General features: G+C 41.4%; 1 protein-coding gene across 2 annotated transcripts in view; it reads right to left on the bottom strand.

Moving 5' to 3' along the window:
- The window catches only part of SMOC1 (SPARC related modular calcium binding 1), a 314,710-nt gene that overhangs the window by 187,542 nt on the left and 104,586 nt on the right, over positions 1-22,582 (bottom strand). For both annotated transcript variants that reach the window (XM_006865589.1, XM_006865590.1), the window contains exons 2-3: positions 7,479-7,644; positions 5,548-5,660 (exon numbers count right to left, since the gene is read on the bottom strand). In XM_006865589.1, coding sequence (XP_006865651.1) covers positions 5,548-5,660; positions 7,479-7,644 — 279 coding nt within the window. The remainder of the gene's footprint in view (positions 1-5,547; positions 5,661-7,478; positions 7,645-22,582) is intronic.

Below are 22,582 nucleotides of genomic sequence, written 5' to 3'. Positions count from 1 at the left end.
TGAATGTGAAGCTGATGATGTGCCCTGTAAACTTTCACTCAATGCAAAATAAAAACATTTAATTAAAAAAAAAAGAGAGAGAGAGAGAGAGAGAGAGAGAGAGAGACGATCCATCCAACAATAATGATATTTTCCTAGTTCCACATCCTCTTCTGAATCTGGCTTAGATTTCTGGCAGTTTTCTGTCAATAAACTGTTGCAGCCATTTTTGAAATATCTTCAGCGAAATTTTACTTGCATGTGATATTGAAGATAATGTCCAATGATTTCTGCATTCTGTTGGGTCATCTCTCTTTGGAATAGGTACAAATATGAATCTCTTCCAATTTGTTGACCAGGTAGCTGTCTTCCAAATTTCTTGGTATAGAGGAATGAGTGCCTTCAGTGCTGCATCAGTTTGTTGAAAGATTTCAATTTTTATTCCATCAAATCCTAGAGCCTGTTTTTCACCAATGCCTTCAGTGCATCTTGGACTTCTTCCTTCAGTATCATTGGTTCTTGAGCATATGCCACCTCTTGAAATGGTTGAATATCGGCCATTTCTTTTTGGTACAATGACACTGTGATACCTTCCATCTTCTTTTGATGCTTTTTAAATCATTCAATATTTGGTCCATGTTGTTGTTAAGTGCTGTCAAGCCGATTCCAACTCACAGCAACACTATAAAGGGTTTTTGAGGAGTGGTTGGTAGGTTTGAACTACCAATTTGTGGTTAGCAGTCCAGTGCTTATCCTACAGCACCATACCATAGAATCCTTCAATACTGCAAGTCGAGGCTTGAATTTTTTCTTCAGTTCTTTCAGCTTGAGAAATGCAGAGCACATTCTTCCCTTTTGGTTTGATAACTCCAGGTCTTTACTATATTAAATATTCTTCACCAACATCATCACTTAAAGGTATCAATTCTTCAGCCTTTGTCCTGCTTTTGCATGCATAGAACGTGATTGAAAATGCCATGGCATGGATGGGCACACTTTAGTCCTCAAAGTGACATATTTGTTTTAGAACACTTTAAAGATGTCTTTTGCAGCAGATGTGCCCACTGCAATACATAATTTGCTTCCTTAACTGCTACTTCTATCTATCGGAATTGATCCTAGATCAAAGTAAGAAGAAATCCTTCACAACTTCAATGTTTTCTCTTCTTACTTATTTATTAGTCCAGTTGTGAAGATTTTTATTTTCTTTATGCTGAAATGTAAACAGTAAAGAGTCACCATCATTGTTCAGTGATGCCTGAACATTAATATCCTGTCATGGTGGTGGTCTCCAACACTCTGCCACTGAGGCTGAGACTTCAGTTAACCAGTCTGTTCACTAGACAACTGTTTCACAGAAGACTCAGTAGAAGAGATATCACCATATATGTTCCTGATACTCTGAAGGAAAATCACAGATAAGATACTCCAGATAAGACCACAGCAAAGGCAAAACCCATGGTGCCTGAAATTCAACAGGCCACCAAGGAGTCTCAACTCCACATTCCAGGGATATAGTCAAGAAGCAAGAATGAAAATTGATTCATTTTCTCAATTTATTAGAATTATTAAGCCCTTTGACCAAACAGAATCACCTGGGAGCCTTAATATATAAGATGTCTGGGTTCTAATTTCAGACTTTTATTAAATGGACTGGAAGGTGGCCTGGTTATCAAGATTTTTAAAAATCTAATGTTATCTTAGAATCACTGTTTTTCTTGGAAGAAGAGTCATAGTTTTCTGTGTGAGGTGAAGTTGTCATAGACTTTGCTGTCCTCCCTATTACCTTTACTAAGTCTCAACCCCAAACGAGGCTAAATTTCTGTTATTGTTGAGTGCTGTCAAGTCTATTCTAACTCATAATGGCCCCAGGTGACAGAATATAATTGTCCCCTGGGGTCTCTAGGCTGTAAGCTTTACAGAAGCAGATTGCCAGGCCTATCTATGGTGAAGCTACTGGGTGGGTTGGAACCACCAACCTTTCAGTTAACAGCTGAGCACTTAATTATTACACCACCAGGTCTTATTATCTTCTCCCATATGTGAATTCTCAAAAGTATAGCTTCAAATATATATACAAAGATCCCCTGCATTCTTTTTAGTAGAAAGCTCATCGATTTTCAAATTTGGGGAGTTTCAACAAAGAATTTTTTTTTTTTTTCTTTAAATAGCATCATCCATAAATGATGGGGTTGGAAGGAAAGAGGACAAAGGAAAACAAAGGAAATGAACAGACACTATTGAGCCCTGTTAAAGCCAACTCTGTCATGTGGTCCCAATCTGTATCTCATCCCAGACAAATCCAATCCCATTAAGATCCCATCACTCCATCCATAAACTTCAAGGGCAATAAATGAGTAATGCAAGGATGTATGTGTGCCAATATTCTAAAGACTAGTAAGCAAGGTAGCTTGTCTCTGGGTTTTGGTCTTTAAGTGATGGTGGTGGCTGGGGGATGGAAAGAAGCATTTGTCTTATAGCATTTGGGCAGCCTGTCAGTAGGACTGACGTACACTCAAAGAGACAGCCTAATTTTGTGAAGTTATTGCAGAGTCTTTGATCAAGGGAAAAGGCACATCCATTTCAATCACTTTAACTGAGATGGGCCAGGCCTCTGGCAGTCTGGCTGCCCACCGGGGTGAGCCTGCAGACACATGGCAGTGCTTAGAATGTCAAACAAATGAGGCAGTCTGTGACTGTCTATACAACCTCTGCTGAACTTTGCGGGCCCCTCTCATTTAGCAACTCAGCCTGGACTAATCTGGAAGCTCCTTTCCCCAGCAAACAACACCTGGTCCAGACTCCCTAGCCAAAACAAAAGCTATGTGGCATGAGGCAGCAAACACTTCAGAAGTGGGAGGGCAGAGGTCCACTGTTCTCATAGGCAACACACCCAGGATTACACAAGACAGGGAAAAATGTGTTTGCTGTTAGCTTTGCCATCCTCTCCATTCCTTTTACCCCCCCATCTTAGCCTAAGGCATAGCCCAGACAGATCCTATTTTCTTCCTTCATGCAGGAATTCTCAAATGTTCAGGTTCAAGTATATATACAAAGATCACCAGCACTCCTTCAAGTAGAATAAATAATAAACTATAAGAGCTCATCAGTTTCAAAACTTGGGAAGTTTCAACAAAGGGCATTTTTTTCCATTGCATAATATGATTAATGTAACCGTTATCACTAAATTGCACATGTGAAAAATGTTGAAAATAGCAAATGTTTTCATAATTTTTTTTACAACAATAAAAAACAAAAAAGAAAAAGACATATGTTTCCTTAAGTGGTCTACTAAAGCCTCTGCTGTCAAGTAGATTCCAACTCATAGCAACCCTACAGGACAGAATAGAACTGCCTACCCTGATAGGATTTCCAAGGCAGTAATGTTTATGGAGGCAACTCCCACAGAGCTACTGGTGGGTTCAAACTGCCGACCTCTAGTTAGTAGTCACATGTTTTAACAACTGCACCACCAGGCAAAATCCTTAACATCTTGTGCAATTTTGAGTTATAGAACCACAGCAGAGATGGGAGCAATGACCATGATAATGACAATATATATATTTTTTTTTATGTTTTATTGTGAATTGAGTGATAGTCTACATCAGCTTTACATTCATTCCATCATCCATCATTTCGTTGGCGTACTTATCATCCTGTCCATGCATCCTCACCCAACCAAGGGGTGTGCCCTGTAAACCTGCACCCCCACCCCACCACAGTCCTCAGCCCCTTTACATCTCCTGATCCCGAGTCCCCAGCCCCACCATCTCTTGACGTTGTCTTCTCTGCCTCCATCCCAGGCCTCACTGCCTCTCTGGGTAGGAGTCCACTCTTCGCTCTTCTCCAATGATGGTCTCAGGGTCCTCCGCTCCTAGACTGATAAATTAATCACTCCCCTCTTTGTTACAAAATGTAATGACAATATTTTTATGGCATTTAGGTGAATCAGGCATTGTCCAAAGTGTTTTTCATTCTTCAACTCATTTCATCCTCATCACAACCTTATAAAGCAAGCCATTATTATCTTCATTTTGAAGATAAGGACACAGAATCTTCAAAACCCCCAGTAACTTACTGAAAGTAAGTCTGGCTCCAGGAACTATGCACTGACCACTGTACCACATAACCTTCTTCTAGGTCACACTTCGGAGTCTCCTTTAAACCTGCCAGTTCAGACAGTGGTAGAGTATGGAGGACTTTGGAGTTAGAGGAATCATTTAGGCTTGAATCCCAACTTTGTTACTCAGTGACACACTGCTGTCCCATTATCTATAAAATGCAGATAAACATCACCTACCTCCCAGGCTTAAGGTGATGAGAAAATGAATTAAAATTACCTCTCAAAGAATTAGTGGCCAAGGTCCATTTAATCCAGTGGATCTCAATCCTTGTTGCATATTTGAATCAGCAAGGAAACTTTTAAAAATATAGACACCTAATTTCACCCTACCATCCTTTCCACATTTCTACCCCAATAGGCAGTTAACCAGAAATCAACAATCTTCCTGAACCAGCACAGAATTGAAACCTGAAACCCATCAGACCAAGGCCACCCTTTGCTCCACTGATTCTGCCAAGGAAGCATTAAAGCTCTGAAGCTCTACCTTCAGCTCTAAGATAGTGGGATTCCCCTCAAACACCACCCTATCCAACCCACAAAGAGAGTCAGTGGCACCAGGATCATCACCAGCTAAGGTTACTTAGTGACCTTCCCCATTTACATCAAGATAAAGCCTTGATCCAGCCAGCACAATGCCTAAATCTCCCAGAAGCCTCCCACCTCCCACCACACACAACTAATGCAGGAGGAAGCAACCAAACAGCTTTACTAAGGAGCACCTTATCATCCACTGCTGCCTGTGTTTAAGAACCAATCTGTGCCAACATCAACATCATCAGCCTGACTTTTCATTAAGTACCAACCAACCAGAAAGTCAAGAAGAAAGAAACATAGGGCTGCAAGAAAAAAAAAAATTTTTTTTTTAATCTGAGAGCACATATATACATCTGTGTGCATACACAAGCACATGCATGTATGCACACATGTACATACACGAATTTATGAACACATGCATGCATGTACACACACAAACATGCACGCCAAGAATCTTAATAAAGTTGTACTCAAAGATAGCACTGCTTTATTGAGGGCTGGGTAGGAAGAAGAGAAGTTCAGAGGGGGTAGCAATAAACGGCAAAAGGAATAAGGAGGGTTGCCCGTGGAAACTAGCAGGGATAAGAAAAAATAATCCACCCGCATTCGACAGAAGAAAAAAACGTACACCTGACCCTGAGGAGACAGAAAGCAGGGAGGATGGGAACAAGCCATGTCAGTTTCCTGGCTCAAAGTTTCACACATCCTTGCAGGTCCCACTGCCAGTTGGCAAGGAGTGGCATGGAGAACAGGAAGGAGGGAGGAAAGCACTAGAAGATAGCACAGAGGGAACCAGAAGAGTCAGTCGCGCGCAGCTCTTTCCCAGAAAGTGAAAACACTCATGCTTTCAGGACACCTTCCCTCTGCCTCAATCCAGGAACCAACCCTAAGGGGACTGGCCAAGGCCTTACCTGGGTAAAAGAGCCGTCCTCTCCACATTCTGGCACAAACACAGCCTCCTGGGGCTTCTTGGCTTGTTCCAGGGCTTGAGCCCGCTCCAGGAGACACTTGCTCTGGCCAGCATCTAAATGGGGAGAGTAGCACATTTCACATTTCACTGGAGCCATGGAACAACTGGAGCCCAGTTATAGGAATTCTCAGAGACCACTCCACGTGTAGTAAGCCCACTTGAAATCCGCAGGCATTTCTAACTATGAAAGGGCAGTGGCTAGTGACAGACACTCAGTCTTAGAGCCCTTTTAATGTTAGTCATAGAAAAAATGTATTTCATATTCATACCAGGCTTTGCCTAATTTTTCTACGAAGCACTCTAACCCCCAACCGGGTGTGTATGTATGTGTGTGTGGGGGGGGTGCTTTTCACTTCCATAATTTTTCACTGTGATTTTTTTAAATGTTTTATTGTGAATTATTTGATAGTTTACATGGGAGAACATTAGTTTTACATTCATCCAATCGTATCCAATCGTATATCATTTTATTGCCATGGTTACAATCCCCCTCCATGCATCCTCAACCAACCAAAGGGTATACCCTACAAGCCTCCCCACCACCACCACTCCACTCCCTGTCATCAGCACACAGCCCCTCTCCCTCTCTGTGTCTAAAGTCCTCAGCTGCTCCATCTCTCCACGTCATCATCTCTGCCTCTATCTCAGGCATCACTGCTTCTATGGGTAGGGTCCCGCTCTCTGCTCTTCTCCCTTGATGGTCCTAGGGACCTCAGCTCTTAGACTGCAAAGTTAATCACTCCCCTCCTTGCGATAAAACATCTACCTTTACATTTCCAACCCTCACAATCAGTCCTGATAACAATTATTCACTATTGTATCACAAGAGACCTGTCTGCATTTCATTTTATCAGCCTCGCCTAGTCAGATTGGATACTACTCACTGGAGATTCTACCTTCCTCCAGGACCTCTGGATCTAGGTTCCCTCTTGAAAGCTTGTAAGCCAGTCACTTCTTGCCTTTGTAGGCCCCCATTTTGGGTAGCCAGTGTCCAAGTTGCCTACTCTGTGTATGGAGGGGTGGAAATGATCCTTGCAGTAAGGATTTGTTCCCTCTTTTGAGCTACTGCATCCATAGGTGTAGGTCAAGTTCATCAAATTGTATCAGATTATTCTTTTTTTCCCCTCTTCTTTCTTTTTCTAGTTGAGCTCTGATCATCCAGCCATTGATCCAAGGTCAAGTGGGTATTATCTGCAAGTGTGGGTGTTCTTGTGCATATGCCCTCTCTTCTTATCAGCTGGACACTTCACTCTCCATTCTAGTCCTCTGTGGCTATGTCTCACTGTGACTATTTTTAAAAAAATAAAATTCTTTGAAACGTCAAAGGCTCTAGGGCACCCTGCTTAGCTTCCCACCATTCCTGTGATGGCTCTGAGCAGTCCGGGGTCACAAACTCAAAACATCTGCAGGGCTCAAGAAGGTACTACACATTAAAGAAATGATCTAGATATGGAAGAATGGCATTTAGTTCTGAGAGAACTTAGGAAGTGTTGAGGACTGCGGCAAACAAAAAGAATGCATTTCCTGCTAAAAAGATGGCTACTACTCAGCTCTAGCCTTTCAGGATCACATGCCTAATATTACCAGAACTTCCAAATTTTCAAGAAGAACAGTCAAAACACAGGTTTTTATAATCTCCCAATTTTAGGAGCCAACAACAATGCCCTGCCACCCAAAAACCACTAGCCAGGGAGCAGCACATGTCTCTAAGCTCTAACCTCTTGCAATGGTTCACAGTGCTCATTCCTTCAGGCAGACCAATCCTTCCCTTATTCCCTGATGGAGGGGATAGAGGAATAGGATAGCAAACCAAATGGACAGACTCATTCTGAGACCCCCAGGAATGAACAGAGCAGATGTACCCACACTCACCTTTGCATCTGCCTCGATGTACCACACCCAGGGTTGGGTCTCGGCACTTGGCTCGCTGGTACTCACACATGGACTCATAGGACCTGCCATCAGAGGCACAGATGGGTTTGGGTTGGGTTCGGGAGCAGTGGAGGTTGCACTGAGGGTCCCGATCACTTATTAGGAACTGGATTGGGGAAAAGTGAAAGAGATAATGGTTAGTTTTACAAGAAATGTGATGGGGAAACCATGTTTGATAATATTGGTTTGCTATCTGTAAGCATGACTGAATAGATTTAAGTGTAAAACCTCAGAGGTGGAAGGCAATTGAGCAACCACAAAGTCTAACCAAGGAAAGCATCCTCTCCACATCAGAACAATAATGATGTCTGATATTGACTGAACATGCTAATTAACTGTGCTAAGTAATTCACATGCAAGAATTCACAACAACCCTGTTGTTGTGGTAGCGTAGTGGTTACGAATCGGGCTGTGAACCGCAAGGTCAGCAGTTCGAAACTACCAGCGGTTCCGCGGGAGAAAGATGAGGCGTTCTGCTCCCGTAAAGATTTACAGCCTCGGAAACCCTGTGCAGGGTCGCTATGAGTCGGAACCGACTCCACGGCACTTAACAACAACAACAACAATGTATAGAAAAGGAAACTGAAACCCATAGAAAGGTAATTTTCTCAATGTCACATACCTAGTAAGTGGTGGAGGTTGGATTTAAAACTAGATCTGATGGAGGTAAAAGTCAAAGCTTTAACCACTTAGGACATGCTTCCTCTTTGTCCATGTGACCTCTTTTGGGGTAATTCTCCAGATTGGGAACTCACTATCAATGTCATATTCCATTTTGGGGAAGACTTATTTGTTTGAAAGTTGTACTAAGCCCAAATATATCCCTGTCAATACCCACTCACTGCTTTCTAGTAAAATATAAGTAATACAATTTCTAGTGAGAAGAGATTTAATGATTCAAACAAAACAAAACCAGTATTAACCAGATTGAGAAATGCTGGGTTACACAGGTTTCTTAGAGGCACAACTTCTCAGATACCTTTAATACATTCTTATGCATGGTGAATCTACAAACTGCTGCTACTGCTACTATGTGTCATCGAGTCGGTTCTGACTCATACTAACCCTGTATAGGGTTTCTGAGGCTGGAAGTCTTCACAGGAGAAAAAAAAGCACATCTTTGTCCGGTGGCACAGCTGGTAGATTCAATTGTTGACCTTGTGGTTACCAGCCCAACACATAACCCATTATACTACCAGGGATCCTAGATGTACAAGAGGTATAGCAAATTACTTGCTACTCCTTTCATTGAGCAGATAAATCTAATACTCTCCCCTCAAATCTGGACTAGCCTCGGTAAAATGTTGCTTAAGTGATGTTCTGGGACTTCTGAGCCAAGTCATAAGAAAGCTGTAACTTTCTCCTAGACCTTGCAATATTAACTCTAGGGAGAATCAGGCACCATGCAAGTCAGACTCCAGACAAGCAGGCTATGAGGAAGCCCAAATTATCCATGTGGAGAAACCATGTAGAGACCAAAATGCCCAAACAAGCCAGACACATGATATGTAAAGAAAGAGTCCTTCAGATGAGTCCAGCTGCCATCTGACTGCAACTAACAGAGGCATATAAGTAAATAATTGCATGAGAAACTCTGAGTAAGAACTAGCCACACAGAACTGTGAGAGATAATAATAAATTGTGGTAGCTTATTACACAGTAATAGATAGCCAGATCAGGAGGTATATTCTAAAAGGCCTCATCAAAATTATTTGACTATGAACCCCTTTATCAATGAACTTTGGGTAACAACTATAGAATATAGCTGGAAAATAATGATTGATGATCATACAATCCATAAGCTCCTATTTAATAATTTATGATTAAACTGTATGAATCTTAAGAACTGGATCTATTCTTATCCTCTTCCTTATAGCAAAACCCTTGGCACACTAAATGTTCTTCATCAGTATTGATTAGTTGAGGTAAACAATGATGGCTGATACATGACAATGACATGAGCACACACTTAGAGACTGGTAATGCTAGAGTTGACCTCAGCAAGCATGCTCCTCTGTTTCCAATGCATGTGTATAAAGCAATTAGATGAGAAATTGCTGATCTTTTCCCAAAATAGCAGAAAGAGGTCCAGAGGCAGTACCACTGTCTTCAAGGGAGCATTGGAAATATACACACTGTCAAGTTCTAATATATTCCACACTGGTCCATTAATACACAAACCACATCTCAGGTATAAAGTCAATCCTTCCTGCTACCTCGAACTCATGTTTGGGAGCTGGCTGATTAGCACAGAGGGTAGAGTTGACTGCTTAAGCCACTTCCTGGGCCTCGTTAGAATGAACTGTCAACTCAGCCCTCTCTTCAGATTCTTGGGCTCCCACACTTATACATCACACTCAAAATGCCCTGTATGTACTTAATTATGCAGTATTTGGGGAAAAAATAAATAATACACAAAGTCACATCAGGAACACCCACCCTTGCCATCTTACTCACTGCAGAGGGATAAGCAAGCAGATTGGGTAGCAGGAGTAGTTGGTGTCATCCACATCTCAACCCCTGCACAGGATCCCGATCCTAGTGCCCCTGCCCAAAACATGGAGCAACACCCTTCAGTCCCTGAGGTAAACCATATCATCCTTCCTGTGGTCTCCCAGACCTGGCAGCATCTGACCCTGAGCACCTGTCTGCCTCAGCCTCTACATCTTCCCTTATGCTTGATGCTGGTCAGGTCCCCTGACCATTGTTTGCATTTCTCATGAACTACATTTGCTCCCACCTGGCAGGCCTTTGTACATATTTTCCTCCTACCCCTACTTCAGATTTCAGTTCATGTCACTGCTTCCTGCCAGCTTTTCTAGACTCTCAAAGATGAGGGTGGATCCCCTTCATGCCTCACTTATCATCCTTCAGGGTTCTTAATGCACTGTGTGGTGGTGAATTCATTTGTATGACTTGAATACTAAAGCAATTTCCAACTCCAAGACAAGGATAAGGTTTATGTTGCCTGTGAACATGTATCCAGCATCTATCAGGACACTTGATCATATACTGTATGAATGCATTCCTGTAGTGGCATTTTCACACAGAATTACCTCAGAACCAGTCAGTGTGACATGATAGATCTGACCCCCAGGATTCTGTCACCCTAGAGGATTACTGGGGCAGCTCTCTCCATGCTCTGACATTCCCCATCTCAAACTACGTCCTCCCCTCCACTTTCTATGTTGACATTACACTGTGGGCATAAGTGGTACAAGCTTTCTGTCCTAGCACCACCTCAGAACTTAAGTCACCTTTGAAGCTGAGTGATGGGCCTTTGCTCTCTCTCACATTAGTCCCCTCTGTTACTACAACTTTCCCAGAACATTTGGAAGCCAAATGTTGAGCTGACAAAGACTGGGTTGGAAAGCCCTGATCCCAACCTTCAGGATAAACCAGGACACAGATTTCTGGTTCCAAAACTGGCTTCAAGTCTCACTTCCACCTTAGACATTTTCCTTCAGTATCATTTGTTCTTGATCATATGCTACCTCTTGAAATGGTTGAACATCAACAATTTCTTTCTGGTACAGTGATTCTATGTATGCCTTCCATCTTCTTTTAATGCTTCCTGCATCATTCAATATTTTGCCCATAGAATCATTCAATATTACAAGTCAGATAGCACCAGAATATTGAATATTCAAACATGATGAATAACATCAGAATATTGACAGATGTAGTGCCAGAAGATGAGCCCCTCAGCTTGGAAAGCACTCAAAATATGACCAGGGAAGGGCTACCTCCTCAAAAAAGAATAAAGCATTTGGAACCTTCATTTGCTGACAGAGTACAGATCAAAATGAAGTTTCTCTTTGATCAACTGTTTCTCAGTTGTAAACACCCACTAATAATCAGAATATGGAATGATCAATTTATGAATCTAGGAAATTTGTCAAAAGTGAAATGGAACATATAAAAATTGATATTCTAGGCATCAGTGAACTAAATGGCATTGACCATTTTGAATATTACAATCACATAGTTTTCTGTGCTGGGAATGACACATTGAAGAGGAATAGCATCTCATTCATCATCAAAAAGAACATTTCAAAACCTATATTAAAGTACAATGCTGTCTGTGATATGGTAATATCCACACATCTATAAGGAAAACCAGTTACTACAACTATTATTCAAATTTATGCATCAGCCACTAAAGCTAGTGATGATGAAACTTAAGTGTTCTACCAGCTTCTTCTCTGCTATTCATATGGTTTTCAGTGACTAAATATTCATAAGCAGTTTGGCACTCTTTCTTCCTAGTGTGTCTTCATCTGGAAGCTCATCTGAAACCTGTCCACCATAGGTGACCCTGATAGTATTTAAAATACATGTGGCATAGCTTCAAGAATCACAGAAACTCACAAGCCACCACAGTACAACAAACTGACAGATGAGTGGTGTAAAGAAAACAAAAATCCTCACCACTGGACCAATACACAACAGTCTTATCAGTGGAGAAAAGATTGACGTTGTCAAGGACTTCATTCTTCTTGGATCAACTATCAACACTCATGGAAGCAGCAGTCAGGAAATCAAATGATGTATTGCATTAGGCAAATCTGCTGCACAAGACCTTTTTAAAATGTTGAAGAGCAAAGATGTCAGCTTGAGGACTAAGGTGCACCTGACCCAAGCCATGGTATTTTCAATAACCTCATATGCATGTGAAAGCTGGACCATGAATAAGGAAGATAGTAGAAGATTTGATGCTTTTGAGTTATGTTGTTGGAGAAGAATATTGAAAGTACCATAGCCTGCCAAAAGAACAAACAACTTTGTGTTGGGCAAAGTGCCCGATGACCAAACTTCGTCTCTTATACTTCAGACATATTGTCAGGAGGGACCATTCATCAGAGAAGGATATCATTTTTGGTAAGGTGGAGGGTCAGAGAAAAAGAGGAAGACCCCGAGTGAGATGGATTGGTAATATGGCAGCATCAGTGGGCTCAAGCATGGCAACAATTGTGAGGTTGGCCCAGGACCAGGCAGTGTTTCGTTCTGTTGTGCATAGGGTCACTATGAGTTGGTAGCAACTCGATTGCACCTAACAACAACCAACTTCTTCGGTTTGAAATTGATCAAACAGGCAATCAAGATGTATTGATAATTACTGGTGATTCGAATGCAAAGGTGGGGGAAAAAATAGGATCAGTAGTTGGAAAACATGGCCTTGGTGATAGAAACGATGCTGGAGATCACATGATAGAATGTTGCAAGACCAATGGCTTCATTGCAAATATCTTTTTTCAACAACGTAAAAGATGACTATGCACATAGACCTCACCAGATGGAATACACAGAAATCAAATTGACTACAACTGTAGAAACACAGTAGAAAAGTTCCATTTCAATAGCAAAAATAAGGCCATGAGTAAAACAGACCATCAATTGCTCACATGTAAGTTCAGGCTGAAGCTGAAGAAAATTGAAATAAGTTCACAAGAACCAAAATTGGACCTTGAACATAATCCATATGAATTCAGAAATCATCTAAAGAAAAGATTCCATGAATTAGACACTAATGACCAAAAGCCAGAAGAGTTGTGGGATGATATCAAGAACATCACACAGAAAGAAAGCAAAAGGTCATTAAGAAGACAGGAAAGAAGGAAAAGACCAAAATGGATGTTAGAAGAGAGTCTGAAGTGAGGAGGTACAAGAGCTAAACAGAAATTTTCAAAGATCAGCTTGAGAAGAAAAAGTCAAATATTATAATGAAATGTGTAAAGACCTGGAGTTCAAAAGCAAAAGGGAAGGACACATTCAGCATTTCTCAAGCTGAGGGAACTGAAGAACAAATTCAAGCCTCAATTTGGAGTTGTACTGTAGTTGGTCATTAATTCAGTTTGGAACTGTATTCTTCTGTGCCAACAGACACACCAGAGCAGCTTGGTTCAGATATCAGCTTAACAAGAATTGGATCCCACAGTCTGCAAGCAACTTAACAAGCTTCAGGAGAAATCTCACTAACCCCAACACACCGGGATCCTTCTCAGCTTCAGAATAGCTCCCCAAAGATTCCTGTCCAGAAGTTACTGGTTCCTGAGGTCAAATAAAAAATTCAGAGATAGCACGAGGCCATCGCCAAAGATCAAATTATAAAGCTTTAATCATCTTCCTCTGGTTTAGGAACAGTGCATTTCTGATTGTTTCAATAAAGGCAATGGGTTTGGTAAAATGGAACTTTAATAGAATGACTATATTCTAATGGAGTCCTGGTGTGGTGCTGCGGAATAATGCGCTGGACTGCAAGTCAGCTTGAACCACAAGATTGATGGTTCAAAGTCACCAACCACTCCTTGGAAATCCTACATAGGGTCACTATGAGTTGGAACTAACTCAATGGCACTTAACAAAACAACAATAGTATATCCTAATAAGATCACCCAAACCTCCAAGACCCCCAGTCCACACACATAGAGGACAATGTGTACTCCTCCAGCTTTGTCAATGATCTGTTCATCTGCTCATGGACTCAACAAGCTAGCATGGATAATGAGTCCAGCACTGCACCAGGTGTAGGAAGCAAAACACACTCAGCATAGCTCTTGCCTTCATTGAGTTGGCATTCTAGGGTGGGAATGACAGGCAAGCAAGCAATTCCCATACAACAGATAAACAGGACACCAGAGGAACAAGAAAAGACAATGATAGAGACTCTAGAAAGCCACAGAGCCACACAGTCTGGATAACTTTCTGCAAAGATGGAAACACCTGTGCTGTCCAATCCAGCAACCACAAGCTACAAATGACTACTAAGCACTGAAATATAACTATGCAACCGAGGAATTAAATTTTTAGTGGTGTTTAATTCTAATTATCACCACCTTTCAGTTTGTCACACTGTTGTTGTTATTAAGTGCCATTGAGTCACTTTTCTGTATAGAGGGACCCTGTATAGGGTTTCCAAGAAGCAGCTATTGTTGTTGTTAAGTCGTTAAGTGCCATTGAGTCAGTTCACTGTATAGGGCAACCCTGTATAGGTTTTCCAAGAAGCAGCTGGTGGGTTTGAACAGCTAACCTTGTGGTTCGCTGCCCATTGCTAATCCTACAGCACCACACCAGGAGTCATACTGCATGGCTTGCAGATTAGTAGGTGCTGAAAACTATGCCACCTGTCATCCATAGTAGAGAGGTGTAAGCACAGCTTCCAGATTAAGATTTAACAATAATGTTAAGTGCCATCAAGTTGGTTCTAACTCATAACGACCCTGCATAGGGTTTCTGAGGTGTCATTGGTGAGTTTGAACTGCTGACCTTGAGGTTCAAACCAACCCTGTGGTCCAGTGCTACTTATCCTATAGCACCACACCATGGCTCCAGAAGACTAGAGACTACAAAAGATCTAGTGATTTACTTCCAAAACTTGGCCAGAGAAAATCCTATAGCTCACATTAGCATACTATCCAATATAATGTTAGAAGATGAGTTCCCTAGGTTGGAAGGTATTCAAAATACACAGTGGTACAACAATAGACTGGCACATTTCAATGATAGCAGAGATAAGACCAAGCAGCACAACTAACAACAGTTTCAGGTCATTTTCATTTAAGTAGCCACATGTAGGTAGTGGCTCTCATATGCAATAGCACAGCTATAGAGTCAACATAACAAGAGGTCAAGGCAAGGGAGGAAGGGTAGTCCTCAATTCAGCCTTTTCTCCTTGAGTCAGACAAAGCTTGATAGGACCAATTAGGGGGAAAGCAGCAGGTCCTGAGAATAATTCTACATTTTGACACTGGACATGAAATTAGTTAATTCCTTATGAGTTCACCACAGTCTACTTGAAATCATTAAAGCAACTATTTCCTTTCTTATTGCAGGAACAGAAGATACAGTCTAGAAATCCCCAGCCCCAGCCCCAGCTCCAGCCCCAGCCTGTGGCCTCTGTCAGTCACTCAGCACACAAATGAAATTCAGTCTGAGTCACCCTGTTCAGACTTGATCTCTGTTGTGGTCTCACAAGCAACCATGGTTGGTGGAAATATTTTATATTGGGCAAGGGCACTGCCTCTCCCTCCACTGAACCAAACACTCTGGGGTGGGTGATTGGGGATAGTATTTTTATAAAAGTCCTCACATACATTTCCTTCCTTCTTTCAAACCAAAAGACCGCAAAAAACAAAATCATGTTAAATATGATTGTGTTATATGGAACCCAAACAAAAGGAATTGGGACAATCATGCATTTGCAATTGTTCCCCACCCTTACCCTCTCTCCTGGGAAATGAATGACTCCAGAACAAACACACAGGATGTTTTGTGTGCTGGTCATATTTGTAAAGTAGAGCAGGCACTTGATATACATACAAACAAGTCCAGCAGTGACTTGCAGCTTTTGGCTTGGAGGATGTTGGAGTGTTAGATGATGTGGAGTTGATTCTGGCTCATAGCAACCCTATAGATCAAAGTAGAACTGCCCCATAGGGTTTCCCACATCGTAGTATAAGCACTGAACTGTTAACCACAAGGTCAGCAGTTCAAACCCACCAACCATTCCTCGGAAACCCTGTATAGGGTCACTATGAGTTGGAACCAACTGAACAGCACTTAGCAACAGTGACAACAATCTTTACAGAAACAGATCACCAGATCTTTTCTTCCTTGGGATCAAATCACCAGCCTACTTAACCAGTGTGCCACCAGGGCTTCTTATAATGAGGTAGATGAAATCAATGCTCTCTATCTAAAGGCACACAGCCTGATCCTTGCTCTTTATCCTCCATCAGAGTTGAACAGAGGTCCTGCAAAGGCTGAGCACCCCAATACCACAGCTGTGTTGGTTTGACTAACTGCCAAGTTTCCATGACAATGTATACAAGACAGGGTAGACTAAGGTTCTTGTCTGGGAAGAAATGTTCAATTCTTCATAATATGGAGTCAGTCTCACTGTCTTAACTTCCACCTGCTAGTACCATGCTGATATATTGTTGTTGTTAAGTGCCATTGACTCAGTTCCAACACTGTATAGGGTTTCTGAGGAGCAGCTGGTGAGTTTGAACTGCCAACCTTGTGGTTTAAAGTGACCTTGTGGTCCAGTGCTTTATCCTACAGCACCGCAATCCAGCATCTAAAACTAAGAACAGGCTTTTCTGACAACATGCTATCTATATTTTTCCCAGGTATAAAATGAAGCAGGAGATACATAACACCATCAGGTCAATGACCCACCCACTGAAGTTGAGCGAGTGGAGTTTGAAGCAGCAATAGGCATTCCCCGTTTCCTTGGTCACAGTCCAAGCTCAAACTAATCTGAGGTTTTTCTTTAACATATTATGTATGACACAATGTTATGGATTGAATTGTGTCCCCAAAAAAGATGCATTGAAATCTTAGCCCATATACCACTGAAAATGACCTTGTTTAGTCTTTGAAGATGTTATCAACTAACATGAGATCATATTGGAGTAGGGTGGAGATATATTTTAGGTAAGGCATGGTATTCATTCATTCATTTCTCAAACATTTGTTGAACAGCTCCTTTGAGTCAGGTGCTGTAATAGACTCTCTGTATATAATGGTGACTTGTGATGGTTGATGTCCTTATAAAAGAGGAGACAATACACAGAGATAGTGAGAGATGGAGGAAGGACAGCATGTGACAGCAGAGGCAGATATAACCCCAAGACAAGGAATACTGTGGAATTCTGGGAGTCACTAGAAGTTAGGAGAAAGTCTCCTTCAGAGCTCTCAGAAGGAACCAACATGGTTGATATCCTGATTGAACTTCTAGTCTCCAAAATTATGAGACAATAATTTTCTGTCCTTATAAGCCACCCAACTTGTAGTATTTTGCTACAGCAGCCCTAGGAAACTAATACACACAGTTTCAGACACTCATTTTTTAAAAAAACAAAAACCATAATTTATTTTATTGTTGTTGGAAATATACACAGCAAAACACACATCAATTCCACAGTGCCTACATGTACTATTTAGTGACATTGACTACATTCTTCAAGTTGTACAACCATTCTCACCCTCCTTTTCTGAGCAGTCCCTCCCTACTTTAAAATAAAGTCACAGCCTCTTAAGGTTCTTATCTAGTATTTCAAGTTACTATTGCCACTTTGACCTCATAGAGATAGTTCTTAGCCCTTTTGTGACTCATCAACATTTTCAGCCTCTCAGGTTTCTTGGGAAGGCACTCTCCTAGTTGTAGTGAATATTCTCTGGATGTGGACCTGTATAACTATGTGAATCTGAAAAAACAAGTTTCACCCCACCAATCTGACCATCAGAGTTCACTTGGCATATATTAGTCTCGATAATTATGTCAAAACAATTATGTAATTGTTTCCTTGATTTCAGCATGACTTCTATTACTGAAAACACATGGTAGCAATAAAAAATTTTCAAAGCAGAAAATAATTCCTGAAAGGGTTAAAAAGTACAATACTTAAGGCAGACATTTTTTACTAGTAAAGCTTAAAAAAAAAAATTTTTTTTTTTTTTTTTTTGCTAAAAGAAGACTTTAGGGGAGGGAGAACAAACAAGATGGTGGATAGGGTAAAAGTGCATTGAGAAGCTCCATCAGCAACAACACAGAATACCAGACCAAGCAGATTCAGGGCATGGTCCCAGAACTCTGAATCACATATAAAGGAATATTTAGAAAGTTTGAAGACTTATGGCCAGTGGAATTTGTAGCAGAAGCAAGGAATCCAGTGCTTTCTACTCCAAGGTGCTCAGCTGCTTCCTGAGCAACCATCTTGGGTGAGGCCAAGTGAGGGAAGTATCAGAGCAGCCACGGACGCCTGACAGAACCACAGAGATAAAGGTGTGGACATTCTTTTTTTTGTATCTGTTCATTGGTCTCTCACTGTCTGTGCACCTCCATTCTGATGACTAAAGGGGTGCCTGAGTGAGTGGACAATGCAGCCCCACCCCTGGAGGGTTCTATTATGCATGCCCACAGATCTCCTCAAAATTTAAAGAGACAGTTTCCACTTTAACCAAATGGCAGTACAAAATGGTCACAGCCAGCCCTGAACTGTTTTTCACTAGGAAAAAGGCCTGAATGGGGGTTGTGGAGCAGGGCAGGCAGACTAAAAAGGAAACAGGCTGAAAATTGAATCCTGAGTTACGTCATAATGAACAACAGTGCCATGTTGAAAATTCTCAGGAAGAAGAGTGAAAAGGGAAGCCCATCTCCTGATAACATCTACCTGGAGGCAATCAGAAAGCATAAAAAAAATACCAAAGCACACACCCATCTAAGTATTAAGGCCACAGCTAACTGCCAAATATGCCCAAGAAACAGACAGATGACCATATCAGCACATGTCCAAAAACAAGATAAAGAGAATGAGACAAATGAGTTGAAGGTAGACCTACACTCCATACTAGAAGATGGGCAGTCCTTGGAAATGCCTGAGAAGGAATTCAGAAAAATGATTATAATATGTATCAAAACACTTTACAATGGAGTTGAGAAAAATAAGGAAGAAGTCAGGAAAGCACTACAGGAACAATCAGATAAGATAGATATAGCATTGGAAACAATTCAACCTACAGAAGGAGGTCCAAACAATTTATAATAGAATATCAGAAATGCACAATACAGTGAAAGGGCAAAGGAGTACAATTGAAGAGATGGAAGCCAGAAATAGTGAGCTAGAAGATAAATCTTTCAACACTACTAAGATAGAAGAACAAGCAGAAAAAAGGATTGAAAAACCTGAAGAAGGTCTAAGATTCATGTTGGACAACATGAAGAGGAATAACTTAAGAATTATTGGCATTCTGGACCAGGAAGAATCACACAAGTCCACAGAGGAGATAGTCAAAGAGCTTCTGGAAGAAACTTTCCTTAACATCCTGAAATGTGAAAAGATAAGCATCCAAGAAGCTCAATGAACCCCAGGAAGGTTAGAGCCTAAAAGAAAATCATCAAGACATAAAATCAAAGATAAGGACAGAATCCTGAAAGCAGCTAAGGAAAAGAGAAGAGTTACAAACAAAGGCAAGCAAATCATATTAAAGTCAGATCACTCCGCAGAAACTATGCAAGCAAGAAGGCAATGGGGAGACATATAAAATCCTGAAAGGGAAAACTGCCACCCAAGAATGCTTTACCCAGCAAAGCTGTCAATCAAATACAATTGTGTAATCAAAACATTCCAGGATAAACAGAAGCTAAAGGATTTTGCCAAAGCCAACCCTGCACTACAAAACATCCTAAAGGGAGTTCTGTGAAATGAGAACCAATAAGAACAGACAACAACCAGAGATTGATATATGTGGCAGCACCACCTAAAACTCAATCGCCAAATGGATGAGTCGAGAATAGAACAAAACTATAAGAACAAATTCAGAAGATCTGGGAGGTCAGTCTATGATCAAAACAATTAAAATGTGAAAGAAGGTAAATAGGAGCAGACATCCAGGTAGTTAGAAGGTCAGGTAGATTACAGGATAAAATAGACTATCTTAAATGGAGGAAAAAGTTAATGGAATATAAGGTAACCACAACGGTGGGGTTGGGGTGGAGGGTTTAGGGGGAGCTGGAGGGAGATGACAGTAGAGCACAAGGTAAGGGCAGACACATCATAGTTCAGGTGTTGGGGAGGGCAATTCAAGAAGGGGGAGGAGGTGGAAGAACAAGGTAGATAGGGGAACACTGAGCCAGGTTTGCATGGCCTAGTGGGACAGAGATAAATAGCGATGCATGCTCAACCTTGGAACAACAGGGCTCTGTGATATAGGAATCTAGGAATAGTTTGAAGAGGGGAAATAATACTAAGCTGCTTGACTGTCTTATGAATATTGATTTCCCTTGCCTACTATTGTAAAATTCACATTTAAGTGGGATAGAAAGGAATGTCAGGAAAAATGATTACAGAAAACTTGTAAGCCCATCTTCAGCCTATAACTGATTGGAATATCTAAAAGGGGTTCTAGAACTTGCCCACTGAAATAGGTGTCTTTCAGAACCTTTGCAGAGTATAGAACCTTAGGCAGAATCCTGAGTCCCATCCAGAACCTTCCCACTAGCAAGGACAAGCAGACCAGCCTGGAACAGCTAGAGCAATAGAAGATACATCTTCAAAGAAAGATCATCAGGAAAAACCCAAAACAAAAATGTCAACATGACTGGCTACTACAAGAATAAGCAAGCTGTTCGCCAGGAAGCCATCAAGGCAAGCAATCAAGTTCCTTCAGGACAAACTCCCCTCTAAGTCCGAAACTCAAGGGAATACACAAACAGGCACGTAAGCTTGCTGGCAACCACATTGGTCTACCGGTGAGTGAAAGAGGGGGAAAGAAATGGGCAGCAATGAAGAAATGGGCTGAGTTCAACCACATTCCACTGACTCGCATTAACCTGAAGATGGAGAGAGAAGAGAAAGGGCTGGTTGGTCCAAAGAAACCTGGAGACACCTGAGCCCATGGACAAGAACAGAGCCATAGAGGGCTAGAGCTGAGAGTGAAGCATCCAACTAATATGAAGTGAGGGAAGATGCACAAGTACACCCAAACGTGCAGATAGTATTCATTTGACCTAGCCTTGATGGCTTCATAATATGAACTTGACTAGAGGAAGATAAAAACAAAATTGATAAAGGAAACAAGGATAAATTGCTACAATTTGATGGACCTGACCTATACTCATGCAGGTAGTCACTCTAAATACCAACAGAGAGAGAAGAAGTCTTCACATCAAGTATCAATGCTATCCCCTCTGTACACAGGGTAGATAGGGACAGGCAACTTAGACATTGGCTACTTTAAATGAAGGGTGAGAAAGGCACGAAGTGACTGGCTTACAAGGTTTCAAGAGGCAGTTTAGTTTAAGAGTGTGGGGAGGAAGAAAGGGTCCACACTGAATAGTTTTCATCTTGTCTACATGGGTCTGGTTAAAAGAGATGGGGATATGATTCTTATGATTCAATAGTGAATAATCGTTATCATGACTAATTGCGACTGTCACAATTTTACAGGTAGAGTTATGTAACAAAAACGAGGGAGTAGTTAATCTTACAGTCCAGAAACCAAGGACCCTAGGACTCAAGGGAGAAGAGCACAAGTGAAATGTGGGACCTTATCCACAGAAGCAGTGAATCCAGAGATGGAGGCAGAGATGGGGACATGGAGAGGGGGAGTGGCTGAGGACTCTAGATTCATGAGAAGAAAGGACTAAGAGATAGTGGCCTGGAGGCAGACTTGCAGAATGTGTCCTTTGTAGGTATAAATTATTTTATATGCCTCAGTGTTTAAAATTCAAAAAGAGCTAAAGTGAATAGAGAGAAATACTGTTCATCAATGGTACATGGAGGGGATTGTAATCATTGTAACGAAGCAAGTTATATGATTTGTTGAATGTAAAACTGATGACCTGCCCTGTAATCTTTCACTCAATCCACAACAAAAACTTAAAAAAGGGGGGCAAACAAGATGGCGGATCGGGTAGAAGTGCAGTAATGAGCTCTGCCGGGAACAACACAGAATACAGGACCAGGAAGTCTTAGGGGATGGTCGCAGAACTCTGAACCACATATAAAGGAATATTTAGAAGGTTGGAAGACTTACAGCTGGGGAGTTTGTGGCAGAAGCAAGAAATCAATTGCTTTCTGGTTCGGGACATTCAGCTGCCCCAGGAGCCGCCATTTTGTGTGGAGCCAAGCAGGGAAAGGATCAGAGCAGCCACGGACACCTGACAGAGCCATAGAGATACAGGTGTGGACATTTTTTTTTTCTTGGTATCTTTTCGTTGGTCCCTTGCTGTCTGCGTACCTCCATTCTGGTAACTATAGGTGTGCCTGAGCTAGTGGACACCCCAGTCCCACCCTCGGAGGGTTCTACTATGCATGTGCATAGATCTCCTCAAAATTTAAAGAGACAGTTTCCACTTAAAACCAAATGGCCCAAGAGCAGGCCTTGAACTTTTCTTGTTTGTGTTTTGTTCTGTTTCTTTTTTTAACACAGGTAAGACAAGGAGAGAGCTGTAGAGAGGGAAAGAGAGCTCATACCAGGCTACAGATTTTTTTTTTTTGTGGATATTTTAGGATTTTTTTTTTTTCATTTTTTTAATT

This window comes from Chrysochloris asiatica, unplaced genomic scaffold (assembly GCF_000296735.1).
Source record: "Chrysochloris asiatica unplaced genomic scaffold, ChrAsi1.0 scaffold00079, whole genome shotgun sequence".
Classification (NCBI taxonomy): Eukaryota; Metazoa; Chordata; class Mammalia; order Afrosoricida; family Chrysochloridae; genus Chrysochloris; species Chrysochloris asiatica.
The sequence above is the reverse complement of the archived record's forward strand: the minus strand, read 5'-3'. Positions and strand labels throughout refer to the sequence as shown.